This window comes from Ceratina calcarata, unplaced genomic scaffold, assembly GCF_001652005.2.
Source record: "Ceratina calcarata isolate Rehan_Ccalc_2016 unplaced genomic scaffold, ASM165200v1 scaffold551.2, whole genome shotgun sequence".
In the NCBI taxonomy this organism is placed as follows: domain Eukaryota; kingdom Metazoa; phylum Arthropoda; class Insecta; order Hymenoptera; family Apidae; genus Ceratina; species Ceratina calcarata.
The window spans coordinates 536,597-553,157 of NW_017176693.1; the positions used below are offsets into that span (position 1 = coordinate 536,597).

General features: G+C 41.6%; 1 protein-coding gene and 1 long non-coding RNA gene across 4 annotated transcripts in view; one reads left to right on the forward strand and one right to left on the reverse strand.

The window, feature by feature from the left end:
* The window catches only part of LOC108629005 (putative splicing factor, arginine/serine-rich 7), an 84,776-nt gene that overhangs the window by 42,501 nt on the left and 25,714 nt on the right, over positions 1-16,561 (forward strand). Inside the window, exon 5 of one of the 2 annotated variants that reach the window (XM_026816961.1) lies at positions 950-1,081. The exons of the other annotated variant lie outside the window; for it this stretch is intronic. Coding sequence (XP_026672762.1) covers positions 950-1,066 — 117 coding nt within the window. The 3' untranslated portion in view covers positions 1,067-1,081. Of the gene's footprint in view, positions 1-949; positions 1,082-16,561 lie in introns of those variants that run through there. 2 annotated transcript variants of the gene reach the window in all.
* Positions 5,359-16,561, reverse strand: part of LOC113464810 (uncharacterized) — a 133,747-nt gene continuing 122,544 nt past the window's right edge. The window contains exon 4 of one of the 2 annotated variants that reach the window (XR_003389673.1): positions 5,359-5,373. This is a non-coding gene — a long non-coding RNA (uncharacterized LOC113464810). Of the gene's footprint in view, positions 5,374-12,109; positions 15,912-16,561 lie in introns of those variants that run through there. The other variant, XR_003389672.1, reaches the window with a different exon arrangement.

The following is a 16,561-nucleotide window of genomic DNA, read 5'->3' on the forward strand; positions in this document are numbered from 1 at the left end:
TCCTAGAAAAAACTTATTGCGGCGAATTTCGGAGTTCGTTAGCGGACGGCTGGCTCGCACAGTTCCTGGTTACATTCTGCGCGTTCGCGGGCTCCAGAAAATATCATATTTAACAGTGCTTCCTTTCTTAGTTCTGCTAGCAAAACCTGATATGGGAAGACCTCCTAAATTAAACTCATGACAGTCTAAATATTTAAAGTAGAATTAGCATTGTTAATTCGTATAAAAGTTGTTTTATGACCTTGTTCAATGTAGACTGTTTGATTAAGTAGTACTTTATAAAAATTTGAACGAGTTGAACGGGATTATGAAATTAAACTTTTGCTCCCTTGTTTTTCACTGCTCCAGTGTTTGAACTTTTAAAGCTTGAAACAGCTAAAATTACACGCGCCCGAGAGAATTATTAAACTTTTAACCTGTCAACAATAATTAAATATACCGAATTGAATAATTCAACGCAGCTGAATTGAAAATAGAATTCAGTAAATATTTCAAAGTAAGACCTCGCTACTTTTTAATGTGCATGGCTCAAAACGAAATAAATATTTGAGAATGCACTACTACTAGACTGTGCAATTTATTTACAATTACACAACTTATTTATTTATTATACATTTTTAAGAAACTTAAATGTGCAGAAAATATGAAGTGGATATATAGCGATAAAACCATAATGGATATTCCGATGAAAATTCAGTTTTTAATTAGTATCATTGAAGTTTTATTTAGCATTGTCTATTATATATTGTGAAATGAATTATTTTCTTTCCACACGTTTTATAAATATTCTATCTAACTGGAGAGCAGCATCGGAGCAAAGTACAGAGTAATTGAAACTGGGTGTAGTATCTAGTCTAGGCTATACCACAGGGAACTACGTATTTTGAACGGTTATCGAGTTAGCAGTTTGTAGGTCTAATTCAGCAATGGAAATTGTGTCATTATATAGGTAATGCAAGATAGATGGATCAGAGGAATGGTTGAATCGAGTGAGAGAACCACGGATTTAACAGACGCATCAGTGCTTACAGAGCGAGGATGGGAGGGCGGCAGGGTGGCATGTTAATCCGTGGCCCGAAAACCGATGAGTCGTACGGCTAGGAGTGAGCTAGAACGAAGACGACGTTTGCAAATACTAGGACCGATCCGGAACAATCTGGTGCGCTGCGTGAACTGACAATAGAATCGAGCAAGTTCGTTTTCGAACCGATTAGAAGCGAATTAATCAAACGTTGGAAAACCGACAGCTCCAGGGTTTCGTTTTTACAGAACAAAATCTAATTTCTCATTGCTGATAACCTAGCTCTTAGTGGGCATCCTATGAAACGTGATTTTGATAAATCGAAAAAGAATATATTTGATAATAATAAAGATACGAATTAAAAATTGAAGTAACTTTGATTGATAATCAGTTTTTATTAAACAGAAACTCGGAGAGTTACAGTTTCGATTTGTAAAAACATTTTGATACATGCATGAATCGGATTACTAAAGCTACGAGATCAATATGGGTACGCAAAATGCGAAGCATTGTTAGGAAAGTGGAATAAACGAAAGTGGGAAGTTTAAATAGAGACTTGGAACGATCAGCAAACGATATCAAGTAACTAACTTCTGCGGTATGCTCACCATACACCTGAATTAAGCAAGATCGTAGTTAACACTCTCTATTCATGGCTGGCCAAAGGCAACCCTAAACTTCGTGATTAAAATTCAAAGCACGGTGATACCTCACTGGGCCAGGCATAAACCCGGAGAAAAGCTATGACCAGCCTGTTATACGCTATGGACGATATCGGAGTCCCCTTCGTATACGAATAATTTTAAGGCAATTTGTATATCCCATTTTTGAAATGTTTTCTGTTTTGATGCGAAAAATTGAACTAGTGTTTGTTTGATATCTTCTTCATTTTTTAATTCTTTTCAAAGAGGCACACATGCGCTTAATAAACATGTGCTTACGTGTCGAAATTTGTTGTGAATGAAACAGACATAACTTTCCAGTAGACCTAATATATTATCTCTGAAATTATGCGAAATCACGTTCTCCAAAAATCTGATCTGCTTAACGTAAGTAGGTTCCCATTGTCTTTGGAGGTAAAGCATTAACACGTTCATTACGTATTGCAAGTAAATTGGGTGAAACGTTACCGAAGATACGTCGTTATCTCTGGATCGTGATGCTGCCAGAGTTCCGGCACGGTTGCAACCGTTATCCGTCATCTTAATGCATAACCGGAAGGCTGAGCGACGCACCGGCGGTGGCTTATAAACGGCGCGATTATTCCGGCCCACCCCTTTTCCAATGTCTCATCCTTCAACCGACGATAACCCATCCCTCCGCGCCCTCCTTCTATCCAGAAGAGTGTAACGTCGGTCGCAGGTCAGACCTGGCCTTCGTAAATATATCCATTTGAATTTCATACCGGCACCACTCGGCCAGATGAATACTTTTCAATATTATTCCCATCGCTACTGAATGCGTTTCCAATCATTTAGTCAAATGGACGTACGAAAAAGCACGTTTCACAGATTAACTTCACGTTTAAGGATAAGAAAAATAGTTGGCAAATAGATATGAAAAATCTATACTCCCTTCAATTAATGAAATTCAATTTTTATTTCTTATCGTTGCGTTTTTATGAAATTGAGCGTATCCACTGTGAATTTTATGTCATGTAGATATTTTTCTATATCAATCTCCTGCCGCGAATTAAACGCGAGATCATGACGATGAACCGGTTTCGTGTAATACGTGAAACTAGATACATAGTTGAAACAGCTGGAGACCATATTAGTCAGTTTCAAAGCACACGGCATTCAAACCAGATCAGTTAGGAGATGAAGGGTTAATTTTACTAAAACAGTGTTTTACTCGAGCTAGTTCCCGTGCGGACGCAATTTTAATAAAATTACTGTTTAGAGTAACGACATGAAACAATTCGTAACGGACGTTACCATTTAAAACTGTACTTCATCTCTTGCTCGTTTTAAGAACCATCGCTGTACCTATCAGCGTTCGCGAAATCTGGGCAGAAAAGCGTCGTAACCCCGTGCATTAACTGTTTAAACGACTAAACGTCCTTGGCCGGAACTAGATTTTCCTTAAATTAACTGAATTCCTTTTACAACGTTCCCCGTTTTTTAAGGGTGCGCCAAAGAGGATCCGAGAATTCGTAATTTTTCCATCGCGAGTCTCCTTCCGTCGACACCGCGGCCGGTGATTTGTGTTCGTCGCCAGGAATCTTCCCTTGCCTCGTTAATACAAAGATAATTAACATTTTACACTGAAAGCTGATGACGTTTTTAAACGGGAGTGGCTCGGCTCTTCATAGAAGTGTAATTGTTTCTGGGGCGAATCCACTTTCGCGTCCACCGGGTAAAGGATCGCTGAGAGACCCGATAGAAGCAAGAAGAAATCGAGGGGACCCTGTAGTAATGGATACCCGCGATTTTCTTGATATTTCATTTCGTTTTAATTGAAGTCCATTACTTAAAACCAGCTACTGATATTTTCAAACGTGCCCAAGGCTCTCTCTCTCTCTCCTTTCTCCCTTTCCGTGAAGACCGTCGGATAGGTATTACTGAAAGCACTCGGAAGCAAAAAGGAATCTAGAGCATAGACATCTAGAAAGGTTGTTTAACCCGTTGACCTCGTTAAACGACCACGAAAAAGTTAAGTGAATTTCTCTCTGTTTCTTCTTTCTCCCAACCAGCTCTCCTGCCCCCGCCTCCTGCTCTCTATCCAGCTTTCTGCTCATCCCTTGTTCCTCTCTATCACCGGCCATGCACTCGAGCTTCAAGGATCTACCCTCTCGTCCAACCGGGCGAAACAGTTAGTTAATTAATTAGCAAAATTAAGCGGACGAACGGAAATGGATACTCGTTCCTCGGCGCGGAAGGCGAGCGAGCCAAGTCGATTTTATTCCGCGTTCTACGCGTGTAATATCCAATCCCCTCGTCTTTTCCCCCGCCGCGCCGCGGCGGAATCGAATCCGGCCGTAGTATGTGCCCGGGCAATAATGGCTGCCGCGAATTCGCTAATTAGGAGATGAAGCACGAAGAGCAAGAATGCCGAATCTCTCGATAGAAGCCGATAAGATTCGAGTGGTTCCCTGTCTGGAGAACGCAGCTCGTCAATCTTACCCAATTCGAGCCGATACCCACCCCCTCGGTCGAAGTTGTCGATCTGGATTTACGCGGATCTAGAATTTATAGATCTTCGAATATCTTTGCTAATGATAGCTCCGCACTCCCATTAACGCAAACGGGAACATGAATCGGACGGAGCTGCGGTTTCCTCTGGTAGATTACCATGAACCGAATACTTGAAACTTGAATTGCTCGCTCGCTAGATTATGCAAACTCAAACAGCATTGTTGCTGCTCGACGTTTTTGTTTTCATCGTGTGCCAAAGCTCTGCTATAAATCGAATGGTAACCAGACTGCGAAACGTATGAATTTAAATGGAGATCTCCGATACTCCTCGAATATCATAGCTAATTTTACTGTAAACGTAGCAGAAGATCGAAAACAGTTTTGGACACGATATTAAAAGTAATCGTATTACGTCTGTGCATTTCCTTGCGTGTCAGATAATCAATTTAATCATGTCTCGTTTAAGACTCTGCAATATTGCATATACTTATTATTAACAACGACGAAGATGTAATAATTGAATCTCCAATGAAGAATTCAAAATGCTTATCCATTTGATTTATACGCGTTCGCGAAAGGTTCGCGTTTTGTCGGTTGGCCCGCGACGATTACCAACGCGGAAACTACCCTACCATTCCCAGTGACTTACAGCAATTTAGATAGCCTGTTATCGTCAAGGACATACGCGTCGGATGACCGTACAGAAAATTCACAGCGGGTAATTTCTTTACTACTTATTCATGAATTATTCGACTAAGCTCGCCATAAAACAAAAGCGTAAGACAAGAAAAAAGAAGTTTGTAAAAAAAAGAGAGTAATGCTATCTGAAATTATTGTTGGAAAATTATTCGCCGTTGAGATCCTCGACACAATTTAATAATTGGTATCAACGATAATTGTTTATTTTAATTCCCTGCTTAGTCCACGATGAACGGTGTCGACGTAATGAATTTTCAGACGCCGTTATTAATCACTCGCGGCTTCGCAATCAATTATAATACAATGCAATTTTATAAATCCATTTTACATCGATAAATTTATACGACAGACCTCGAAATCAGCGGCACGGTATTAAATCCTGGAAACAAATCTATAGCGTAGGAAATTAATTGTGACTCACTTTGTACGCGGCCAAGTCTTGAACGACGCATGCCAACGTAGCTTCCCTTCCGACTGGCGCAGTTACGTTGGCGATCGGTTCTTTGAAATTTGGGTCTAAAACAAGAAGAAATACCAAAGATGTGACATAGTTATTCCAGTACCTACTGTCTCTTGTTGAGAATTCAATTAGAAACGAACGTCATGCTTCTCCGTTCGTCGGTAGAAAATAAAGTATTACAATGCAGACGCATCTAAAACACACAACTACATCTACATATAATAGATGAGACCTGAAAATTATTAACTAAATTTAAGTGGATATGAAATCTGACAGTCATGTACGTTCGTCAAATATTCTTAGAGCCTTTGTTAGAATTTCATGAGAACACAGTGTCGTATGCGTTTGAAACCCGGTAAACAGTTTATAAATTAAATCACACGAAACCAAGCTTTTTATAACCTGTCACTGTCACGTTCAATACACCTGCTAGTTCCTTGTCTCGTCAGTCGACATCGAGAAACACATTTGACACGAGCCGGAGATACAGAGATATTATCGGCTTTTCCTTATTCTTGTTAATCTTCTTAACTCACATTTAATTCTTATGTTCAATCGTTGGTCCATTATTAATTAATGCATTGGAAATACTTTTTTTATAGCCATGGCTCGTTCTGATATTGTAGAATCAATACTAGTTTATTGCAAATAAGATTAGAAAATCGTTTAATTCTGTCTATGTAAGAAGGTATCAGCATTGGAAAGAATGAAGGATATAAAATATGAAATGGCCCATAAACTAGAACCTGTGCTGTTCAGGCGTATCGAGTATTAACAGGACGTGTCATCGATCAAAGATCATTTACGCCGTTAGGCGAATATACGGTCAGTCGCGCAGAGATTATTTGCGGAGGGCATAAAACGACGAACGGCCGTCGTTAAGAGCACCGAAAGGAGAGGAGCCGGGGTGGCGTAACGTAGAACGTAGATGGCTCGGTAATGGGAGCATAAGGGAACCATAATTCCATTGTACGTGCCTATCCATCCACGTTGCTCGCGGGGGGTTGCTCTCGCGGGAAATTCGACCGTATTAAGAGTCCCGATTCGGGCTGGTTTGATGGATCGGCTGTCTCGGAATGGTTACCGACGCCCGATGTCGTGTTCGTCTAACCGCGCCTTGGAATATTACACGTGCTGCACGATTTAAACATTGCTTTTCCCGTTGTCCTTCACACCGTCTTACGTGGGAGAACTGCAATTTCTCTTATCGAACTCAAATCGTAAATCGAAGGAAGCTGAAGATAATGACTGAACGTTTAATAGGTAGAATCGGTAAAATGTACTGTGGCAACTTCGTCGACGGGAGTGTCGAAAGATATTTTTAATTAACGATAATGAAGTTTCACGCTTACAACGAGGACGCGTCATTATAAATTTATTTTCTTTAACTTGTCAATGAGGAACGCGTTTCCCTGTCGTCGTCATGGACTGAAATATTTATGAAGCACTTAGCTTTTATTCTGAAATAACGTAAAACGATAACAATCGGGGAAGGGTCAAGAGGGGCACGCGTTTGTTATTTAAATATCGCTGACAAACGTTTAGGTTGCTTTGAAACCGCGTTTTTCAATTTTCTATTATACTTAGAGGATATAAATAAAAGAGCGCGCACACACGGCGCGGCGTGTTCCAAATGACGTTTGGTTTGCCCGCTCGTGACATATTTCCTCCCTTTTGCAAGGTCATCAACAGTCGCTTGTCCGCGCGAAAAGGTTGCAATGCAATTTGCCCGCGTTGCAAACGTTGCTGCCATTTCTATTACAATAAAAAACGGGTGAAACGAGTTTTTCATTTTATCTACGCTTATGAGGGTACACACACCGGCTCTAGACACGTAGCAGGTCTGAAAGGGATCGGCCAGTTTCTTTTTACTCTTTTTACGTTGGCCAAAGATTCATGGCAATTATAAAAAAGGGTTGGGTGGAAACCCTCAGATTTCGGGGGAATGCGAGCCGGGTGGTTAGTAATCCGTTCAGAGGCCCCACGCTTTCCAAAGTTCCGCGAACCGTTCGTAACGTTAATTTCGTAAGAAACATTCCCATTGCTCGTGTTCTCAGTCAATGGCTTTTTACTTAATTGGAAAACGTACTTTCAAGTGAAGCAATTAATGCACGTAAATGGGAAAAGTAATCGACCGAGGCGAAGGTCGACGTTAATATGCGTCACTTATTCAATCGCCACGTTGCCGTCGCGAGCCGTGCTTAAATTCTCTCTTCCTCGCTTTTGAACGCGACGAAGTTTACGGCAGAAGTGACGAAAACGTGCGAACGTTGATGTACTTTATAAACTGAGTACAGGTATTCAAATATAATGCCAACTGAGTAATTCTTCTGAATGAACAGTACGTTCAACTGGACATTTAAAAAAGGTCTCGTGTCGACCTTCTTCTGTCAAGAAGGAAGACAAAACAAATGGTGTTAATTTCGCCTGGGCCAGATTCTATTTTTAAAAAGTGAGCGACTTTTATGACACGAAATAAACTTCCATCGTCGGGCGCGTTTGCGCAGTGGACGATGTTGTTTCCCGTACTTCGTACGATATTCGTCAAGTTTTTCGCTAAAAAATGTATCTGCCTAAGTGTCGTCTGGAAACTTAGCTAGCGTCGCGGTAGAAAATTTATGAAACCGCGAAATGCGAGCAGCCGTGATAATTCGCTAACGCGTTTCATTCTTTTGTCGAACGAAGGATCGAATCGATATTCTCGATCCATACACTTAGGACCTCCGCGTTACCCTGACTTTTCGTAACGTAACATTTCTACAAATAATTGAACTTTCTATACGAAGAATCGTATCGAATCCCCCGGATTCCGAAAGTTCGATTAAAATCGTCTCGGCGAGCTACGAAACAAGTTAGGATTCACCATCACACCGCGTCAGCGGAACGAAATAAACCAGGAGGTAAGATAACGAGAAATCGCGGTGGTTTTCGTGAACGGAATGCAGGAAAGGAAATCAGGTTCGCGTGCTTCCGCTAGATTATTTTCACGGGAATGGGTAGAAATCACCGCGGTGCCGACGCGGAAGCCCGAACGCCGACGTACCGTTTCCCCCCCGCCTTTATAATGCCGCGAAATAATAAGAATTTCGTCTGCTTAGTCCCGTGGGTGCTTACATCCCCTATTTACGACGACAGTATCTCGGCCTCTTTATGCCAGCCGGCTGGCAAATATGCGCGGCCCGATCCCCGAGCCGCCGAGTATTTTCTCCTTCAACCGTTCAGCCCAATCTCACACGCCGCAGGGACGATAATGGAGACAAAGTTACGCGCCTCTCACGTCTCCCTCGTTCTCGTTTCTTTCAATTCCGTCCCTTTCTCCCGTTCTTTTTTTTGCCGCAGCAATAATAGAAACGAGAAACTGCGAAATCGCTCGGCTACTGACTTTTAGAAATTCATCTCCCTGCGCCATAAACATGTCTTTTGACGATCCGAGGTCCTATTTCCGTGTGCAATTATTTTTCCACCTTTATTTAATTCGACACGGACGAAAACGTCGACGAAGAAAGGTATAATAGCGATCACGTGACTATGACCCGTGATAAAACTACGTCGTCTTTTTGAGACGTTACCACTTTTCAGTTTTAATCGCTGCACACGCACGTTAAACTCCGGTTGTAAAATCGCATTTTTCTTCTCACTATTCCCGGGACGAGATACACGAAGCAATTTCCTAGTTGGGAGTACGTCTTTGAGTCTCTGCTCTACACAAAGAGCGCACAACAATACTCCTCTTTCGTTAAGAAAATGAACATTCAGAGTTAATGCCCTATTACGAATATGCAGCATTACGATATTCCCTGCTGTACGTCGCAGCTGACGACTGAAAACTTCAAATGCACGGATAAAGCATAAGCGTTCCGTCATTAATAATTTCTACGCGTAAACTTTTTCCTATTAGCATGCGACATAGTTCAACATCACTTGCCTAAATGGAATTGCAATGAATCCGAGATCGTTGGTTTTTAACGTTAATCTGTCTCTGTCACGTGTCCGACGTATGTAAATGTAAAACGTACCAACAATAATAATCCGGTATGTATGACGCACGTAACACTCGTTAAAAACTGAGAAAAGCAGTAGAACATGAGAGAGAAATATTATTCCTTTCGACCTTAAATCTTTGTCTCTTTCGTGCCTTTCGCTGAACATGTAAAAGCTTTATTTCTACGATTGATGCAGGTATAATCCATGTTAAGCGTGGCTTAAGAATAATTTTTGCAACTGCCCACTTTCAATTTGATTTAATTCCATCCACGAGCTCACCCCGGCTCGTTAGACGCCTTTAGGAGCGTTTAAAGGTTCGTTCGGTATCGCGGCGACGGTAACCGGGGGTCTCTCCTTTCGACTCTCCGCATTTATCTTCTGTCCCCGGCTAAGGTTAACGCAGAGTAGCGCGCCGCGTCGTCCCTCTTCACATTTCCATTACGAGAAGGACCTTAGTAGCTGCGAGGACATAGCATATAGCATAATAACGAGCCATGAACGGCACAACACGCAGGGCCCGCTTTATTTCACCATCCTCGGAGCCTGAAATATCTCGCGACCCTCTGAAATCACTTCACGCTCGCTTCCAGTGACTCGCAGAAGTCCCTCCGGCTTCCCTCCGTCTGTTTCACTCGCTCTTCCTCGTACTCCGACACTCGCAGCCCCGGCTTAATGCGGACAACGGTAACTCATTCGAAACTCGTTGCCGGCGGACTCGCTGGTTTGACGCGGGAAAACATCGACATAGAATCTCTGTTCAACTCGTAATCACGACCAATCTGTTGGACACGCGGACACCGAGACAATCGTCGACTCGTTCGATCGCGAATCAAAACGAATTATTTTAATATGAGATGTTTGGACATAGCAGAAATTCTTGGCACTGCAAGCTCGGACGTGAAATTGAATTTCAAAACGAGTCCAAGTAACTCGAGACGGTTTCGAGTAACTAATATGTAATTGTAAAATAATAGTCAAAAGCGAGGAATGAGAAATGAAATCAGGCATGGAATATCAAAGCTCTTAAATTGTAAACACCGGGAGGATTCCATTAATTTTAAAGAACATTAAACGCGCCGTTACGAATATGCATTACCAGATACACGTACGTACGTATAATACATAGGTAATAGGTACGTAATATAGCCGCTAATATGAGTTGTATAATTACAAGCAGGTTGAATGCATTAGTAAAGAGGACGATAAGTAAAAGTACACCGGGCTAATAGGCGAATTACAAAAATGTGTTCCACGCGCGACGGGGAACCGAGCGGCAGAAACGTTGCGAACGATAAGCAAAAAACTAATTGCATGAGTTTCGTGTGTGCAATTGTGACTCGTTGAAAACTCGTTGCGCACGCAGAGAGAAATGGGAACTGTGTTCGGACAGTAACGCGAAAACAAAGAGTTCTGTTCCCCGCGACCACATGTCACAGAATTATTCCTGATACCAGAATCGCGATTTTCTAAGTTCTAAGAATGAGGTATCTTATCCGTCGTCGTTTTAGAAGTCTAGCAAATTTTCAACGAATACCAGATTTTAGAAACGTGATTTAATGTTTTCTGTGGAATAAGAAAATTCCAATAATTTTGTTCGTGTAAATCCGATACTAGGTGGAAGTAGGATACGTTTATCTAAAATCTTAAAGGCACTGTACGCGATCAAGGGACTCTCCGAATCGAGAATGCGCGAGGAATTCGTGGAAGGTACCAGGGGACGAACGTTAAACGGCGAGTCGATCAATTACCCGCGTATATATAGGCGTCTAATGCAGAAGAACACGCGTATAAGCGATATCACTTGTCGCCACGTTCCTTGTTTATTGCTGGCAGGATGTGTTGGCAAAGAAGCAGCATGTGATACTTGTAACAGATTGCATTTCGTGCCGGGACACACTTTGTTACCCGGGTTTACACTTTCATGCACCAGAAACGACCTCACGTTTCCCGGCTCGCGTCGGTCTATTTATTTTGGCCACTTGGGTTTTCAAGGTGCTGTCACCCCGGTTCGTGACACCCCGGCCCTGGGCCCTTTTCAAGTTCACCGATCCGACTTGAAAAGCGTTAGAAAATACGTCTCGCGTTCGATGCATAACCCCGTGTTCTCAATTTCCTTTTACACGCCGCGTATGTTTTTTATACCATGTACTTCCCAGTGTCGTCCCTATGTGCGGTATATGTATATGCGCGTTCAATAACTTTGAAATGTAAATCCGGAGAAAATGCACGTCGCATCGGTGACTTTTTAAATATACGATATCGAACTACGATAAAAAACATTTGCGTACATGAAATATTGGTATTAACAATTTTTCATATTGTACAAGTACACTTCGGTGTCTAACGTTTAAAGTGTCTGATTCGGAGATAGAGGGTTTAAGCCAAACTCTTTCTCGTCACATACAATACATCCTGAAGATACCAGTTCTCACAGAAGTGAAATTGGAAAACCGTAAACCTTATCCGTCCCTCTCAATTCTTGCGGAACGGAATTAAACGGAACCCTGCGTGCGTTTCGCTTGGAATTCCTCGAGCAAATCGTTGACACAGGTTCGTGATTCCTTTTCAACGATAAGTGCGTGTGCGCGCACGTACACTCCCGTTCAGAAGCCTCAGGGTGATCGAATAAAATATTTATAGAAACAGCATTTCTAAATCAAATTCAATTTTCAACACGACTTCATTGAACCAGAAGATGAATTTATCTTAAAATTTATCTTAAATCAAATGATTACCTCAGATGACATTTCGTGCCGATTTATCATGCATATCAATTTAAAAGATAAATGCATAAAATTATCAATTCTGTTAAAACAATTACAGGACAATTTTTTTTCTATTGGAAAGGACATGAATTCTATACAATTATTTGGTTCATCTTCTTTAATTTCATTTATAAGATTTGTGGGAAATCTATTATTAACCGTAGCTTATGGACAGGAATGTACGTCGACATTCTTACACGGTACGCGTTACTGGCTTGCGTGCAGTACATTTGTAGGTACAATGCATCATATTTTCCTCGGTCTCGCGGTTCCTGGTCCGGTCGAACGATTTTCATATAACGGAGGGGGAAAAATCGCCGTTGCCACGAATTCCTTTCCGGCCGATGCGCCTTTTGCCAGTTTAAGGGACGACGACGCGGCACAGCTAACGTAGTTAAAGTTCAGGAGTGAAGTCCCCATTCAGGGACCTTGCGTGAAGCACCGAAATCATTAACGGTTAATCGAGCAATAATTCTCTGGATGGTGACTTCCGATCGATCCAGCTCGATTTCACCCGTGGCGCGTCCGACAAAATCCTCAACCTTCCATCTTTTTTACGCTTTTTTTTTTAACGGCCAAGGTATAGGAAATAATATTGAAAAGGAAAGCGCGAACAGAATTTTCAGCTTTGAAGCTATCATACCATACTGTAAAAAACTTTCGATCCGTTAACTTCCCGACTAATAAAATTTATGCAAATCGCTGTTCAAGCACATATTATCGCCAAGAATATTTTACAGATGAAACTTGTTTATATAACGTAATGAGCCACTACGTAGATTTTTACATCGTCTGCTCGTTTAAATTCCCATCTTCTTTTTATTAATTGTGATCAGAGAGGTACGTGAAGGCTATTGATATTGGAAATCAGACATTTTGACTTAACCACTATTCTTCTAGTCATTCCTTCCTTTTTTTCTTCGTCTCAAGTCATTAGCATAGCATTAGTACGACCAAGTTTCTTGCTTTCCGGAATCTAGGGAACGGTTGCATCCCTAACGACTGTTTGCACGGGCAAAACCTAGAGGTTCTCTTCCTTTCCGTGAAAGTTATTCTACTAAAGCCTTTCGACCGGTTCGGAAACCAGATGATAATACAGTAATCACTTTTTAATTAGTTCTATATGCGCTTTTAATTCTTTGTCACAAGCAGTCATGTCCTACGTACTGAACGTAAGCTCTCAGTTTTCGTACCTGATTTTATATTAAATGCTGTAGGTAATTACTGCAAGAGATTACACACTAAATTTAGACATTTTCAAGTATAAATATCATTCTTAATAAAGGTGTGTCAGACAACGTTCCCTCTTAGAGTTGCTAAAGTGCAGATGTAACTCCTCGCAGATCTGATTATTTTATAATCGGACTCGTTCCTAATTGATCCAATGCCGTATTAACGTCTCATTGGTACCATCACTCAGACTCACACTCACAGACTCAGAAAGTCCCGACAGACAGACAGACAGGTGAGCAGACAGAGGAAGATTCGGTCGCCTAGTAACGAAGCTAACTCAAATTTTACGGAAGACTCTAACACACAGAATAACAAGATTGAGCGTAGCCAACTCGAAATCTCTTCATCGCGCCGACGACACACGTTACCAAGTCGTTCCGTACGGATGCCTCGTCGCTATACGTCGGATATACATAGAGCAGAAGTTCCAAGACTATCACCGACCGTATCGCCGCGCCCTGCAGCGAGGATCCTCTTAATTGCACCCGGTAATTATTGTTTACGTCGCAAATACATCAGAGCGAACGCCTCTATCACGAATCTGCCAGTCTAATACATACTCCGGCTACGATCTCCCTAACTAATTTTATCTTTTAATCTCGCGTCATAACGTCTGCCGAATCGCTGCCCGTTCGGTTCCAAATAATTTCGTACAGTTAGATCGGAAGACCGAGCAATGCGGATATAATATTGAGCTCCAATAATTTCGAATTAAATGGAACGACTCTCAAGTTGAAACCCTATGATTTAATTAGTATAGCTCTGCACTTCGGAAATTTGTTCGATCGTACAATTTTGGCTGTAACTAATCAGTATGAGTTATTGACCGTCCGTATTCTTATAACAAATATTTGCGTTTCTCGTTCTCTCCATTTCAATCTCATGCGCTCTTCAAAACTCGCAAGAACTTAATTCCATTTCTCGTACCTCGTATCCGTGAGCAATAATTTCGAAATAGCCGAGCAATAGTCGCGAGAGCATCGTTCATACGTCGATATGTTACAAGGTGTACATAAATGCGGGAGAGAGGGGGGAGAAAAAACAGGACAATAAGATGAGATAAGTAGCGATACGGGGATAGGTTGCGCGTCGCGTTGGGAAAATACAGAGGTAACACACGTGTAGCAATAAAACGTGAGCGAGGACGACCCCTGGGCTTTCAGCTACACATCTTCATCCATCGGTCTCTCGCTGCCCGCGTCTCGGCTTGTGATCCTTATACCATCGCGTCGCTGTTACCTCGGTTACCGTCATTAGAAACGTTAGTGTCCGTTTCGTTGACGTAATCGGTGTCACCGTACGCGTATAGGACGAGACACCGTGGACGTGTGTCCACGTTGGAATGGAATAAAGGCGGAAGATGAAGCGAGGGATGAAGAAAAACGGATGAAATTCCACGCGAGAGGTGCGCGAAAGTGACTCCGAGCCAGACATTGTTAAAACAGTGGCTATTCTTGACTTACGACGATGTCTTTCGTTACGATATTATACCGCTATCGGAGAATTTGAAAGTGTCATCGATTCTCGAGCGTTCTTTCGAATCCAACGTTTTCATGCGGGAGATATATGTTTAGAATATTGAAAGACTGCTTGCGGACACTCGGAATGGAAACAGTCACTATTTCACGGCCGAACGGACGGTAAGAATCGTCGCGTTAGAATACTGGCATGCGGGTTATTCGTCGCGACGCCGACGTCTTTCCCGGGGTCGATTAGAAGCGATCCAGGATTAAGCGGTCGGATATTTAATGGACTTTATTGGACGGCGACGTGGAAAACGAGGGAAACTAATTTTCACGTATTATCGGCATATCAGACGAGTTACAATGATAATTAAGTAATTAACGAAAATCGTTTCAAATTGCCGCGCTCCATAGACTTCTGTTATGTAAATTTTTTGATGAATTTCATTCGGATGCTAATAAAACATAATCAACGTGATTAAAACGAACGTAATTCCGTGCCGCGAGAGAAGTCTGAAAGGAATTTCCATATTCATGTTACCGAGCGTGCCGCGCGCTATTGTTCAAATTATTTTATTATCGTGATACCAATAACGATAAACAGTTACAGTAGAGCTACAATTATGACGTTGCCGTTACGCGTATGTAACGGGTATTATTAAAGGAGAATGTGGAACAGTTTAATTCCTAATCAATTACACGCTGCATCATGGTATCTCTGGGAAATAATTTAGACTGGCAAAAGCGAAGCGACGTAACGAAAGAAACGTTTAGTGGACTGCCAGTGAAAGTCGGGAGAGTTTATGTTAAACATTCGCCCGTGATGCTGTAGCCTTTAAAAAAAAAAGGAAGACCGATGGTTGTTACACGGTTATAGAGACTTTTAAAACCCAGCCGTTCTAGTGGTCGTTCCAAGTAAAAGGAGGCGAGGGGAAAAAAAGAAAATGAAAGAGGTAAAAGTGGAAATACTCGTAGCGCGAACGCTTCTACAATCAATAACCGCAAATTGATAAAATTTCACGTCAACGATTGCGTCTCAAGTTGCAAAATGACGACGCGGTATATAATAATAAGAGGGTGCTTTCATTTCTCCCCTGTGGCATCTGTTTCATTCGTGATAAAAGTTCCATCCTTGTCACGAGGAGGTGTCTATAAAAATAAAATATTCACCAACGATTATATGACGTCTAAGATCTAAAGCTATGAATTTGAACGAGTACTTATATAAACGACCAGTACACGCGAAACTTATTTATTTTTGTCATCTTTTTAAATGAACAGTTCTCGAATGCACAGCTTCTAAACATCGTGCAAGTTTATCTCGTCACTTTTGCATGGAGAAACGATAATACGGTTTAATATGAAACGATACGACGTATTTGTTAGCTGTTTATAGTTCCCGTTTCTAGAAGATAACGGGTAATAACGTCGTAACCCCGATAAGAAGGACGGGGCAATATGACGATATTGTTTGAACAACGTGATGCCTCGGATTTTGTATAATACGTAAAACGAAAAGGTGTTATCATTTGCCCATACGAGTTCGCCGTCGTTAAAGAAGTTATAAGCTCCTAATGCGTTAATAAACGATGCAGTAAGAGGATTCCAGACAAATTTTATACGTCATACAATTACGTTTCTAACATCTAAACGAATATTGAAACGAGAAAAGGAATGAGTAATTTTTATTCAATTATGATAGACGTTCGAAGCATAATTATCGTTCTATGAACGATGGCCGAAACGCGTGGGAAAGAGTGTTGAATGTGGGGCTATAAAATTTTGAGACGTTATAACAC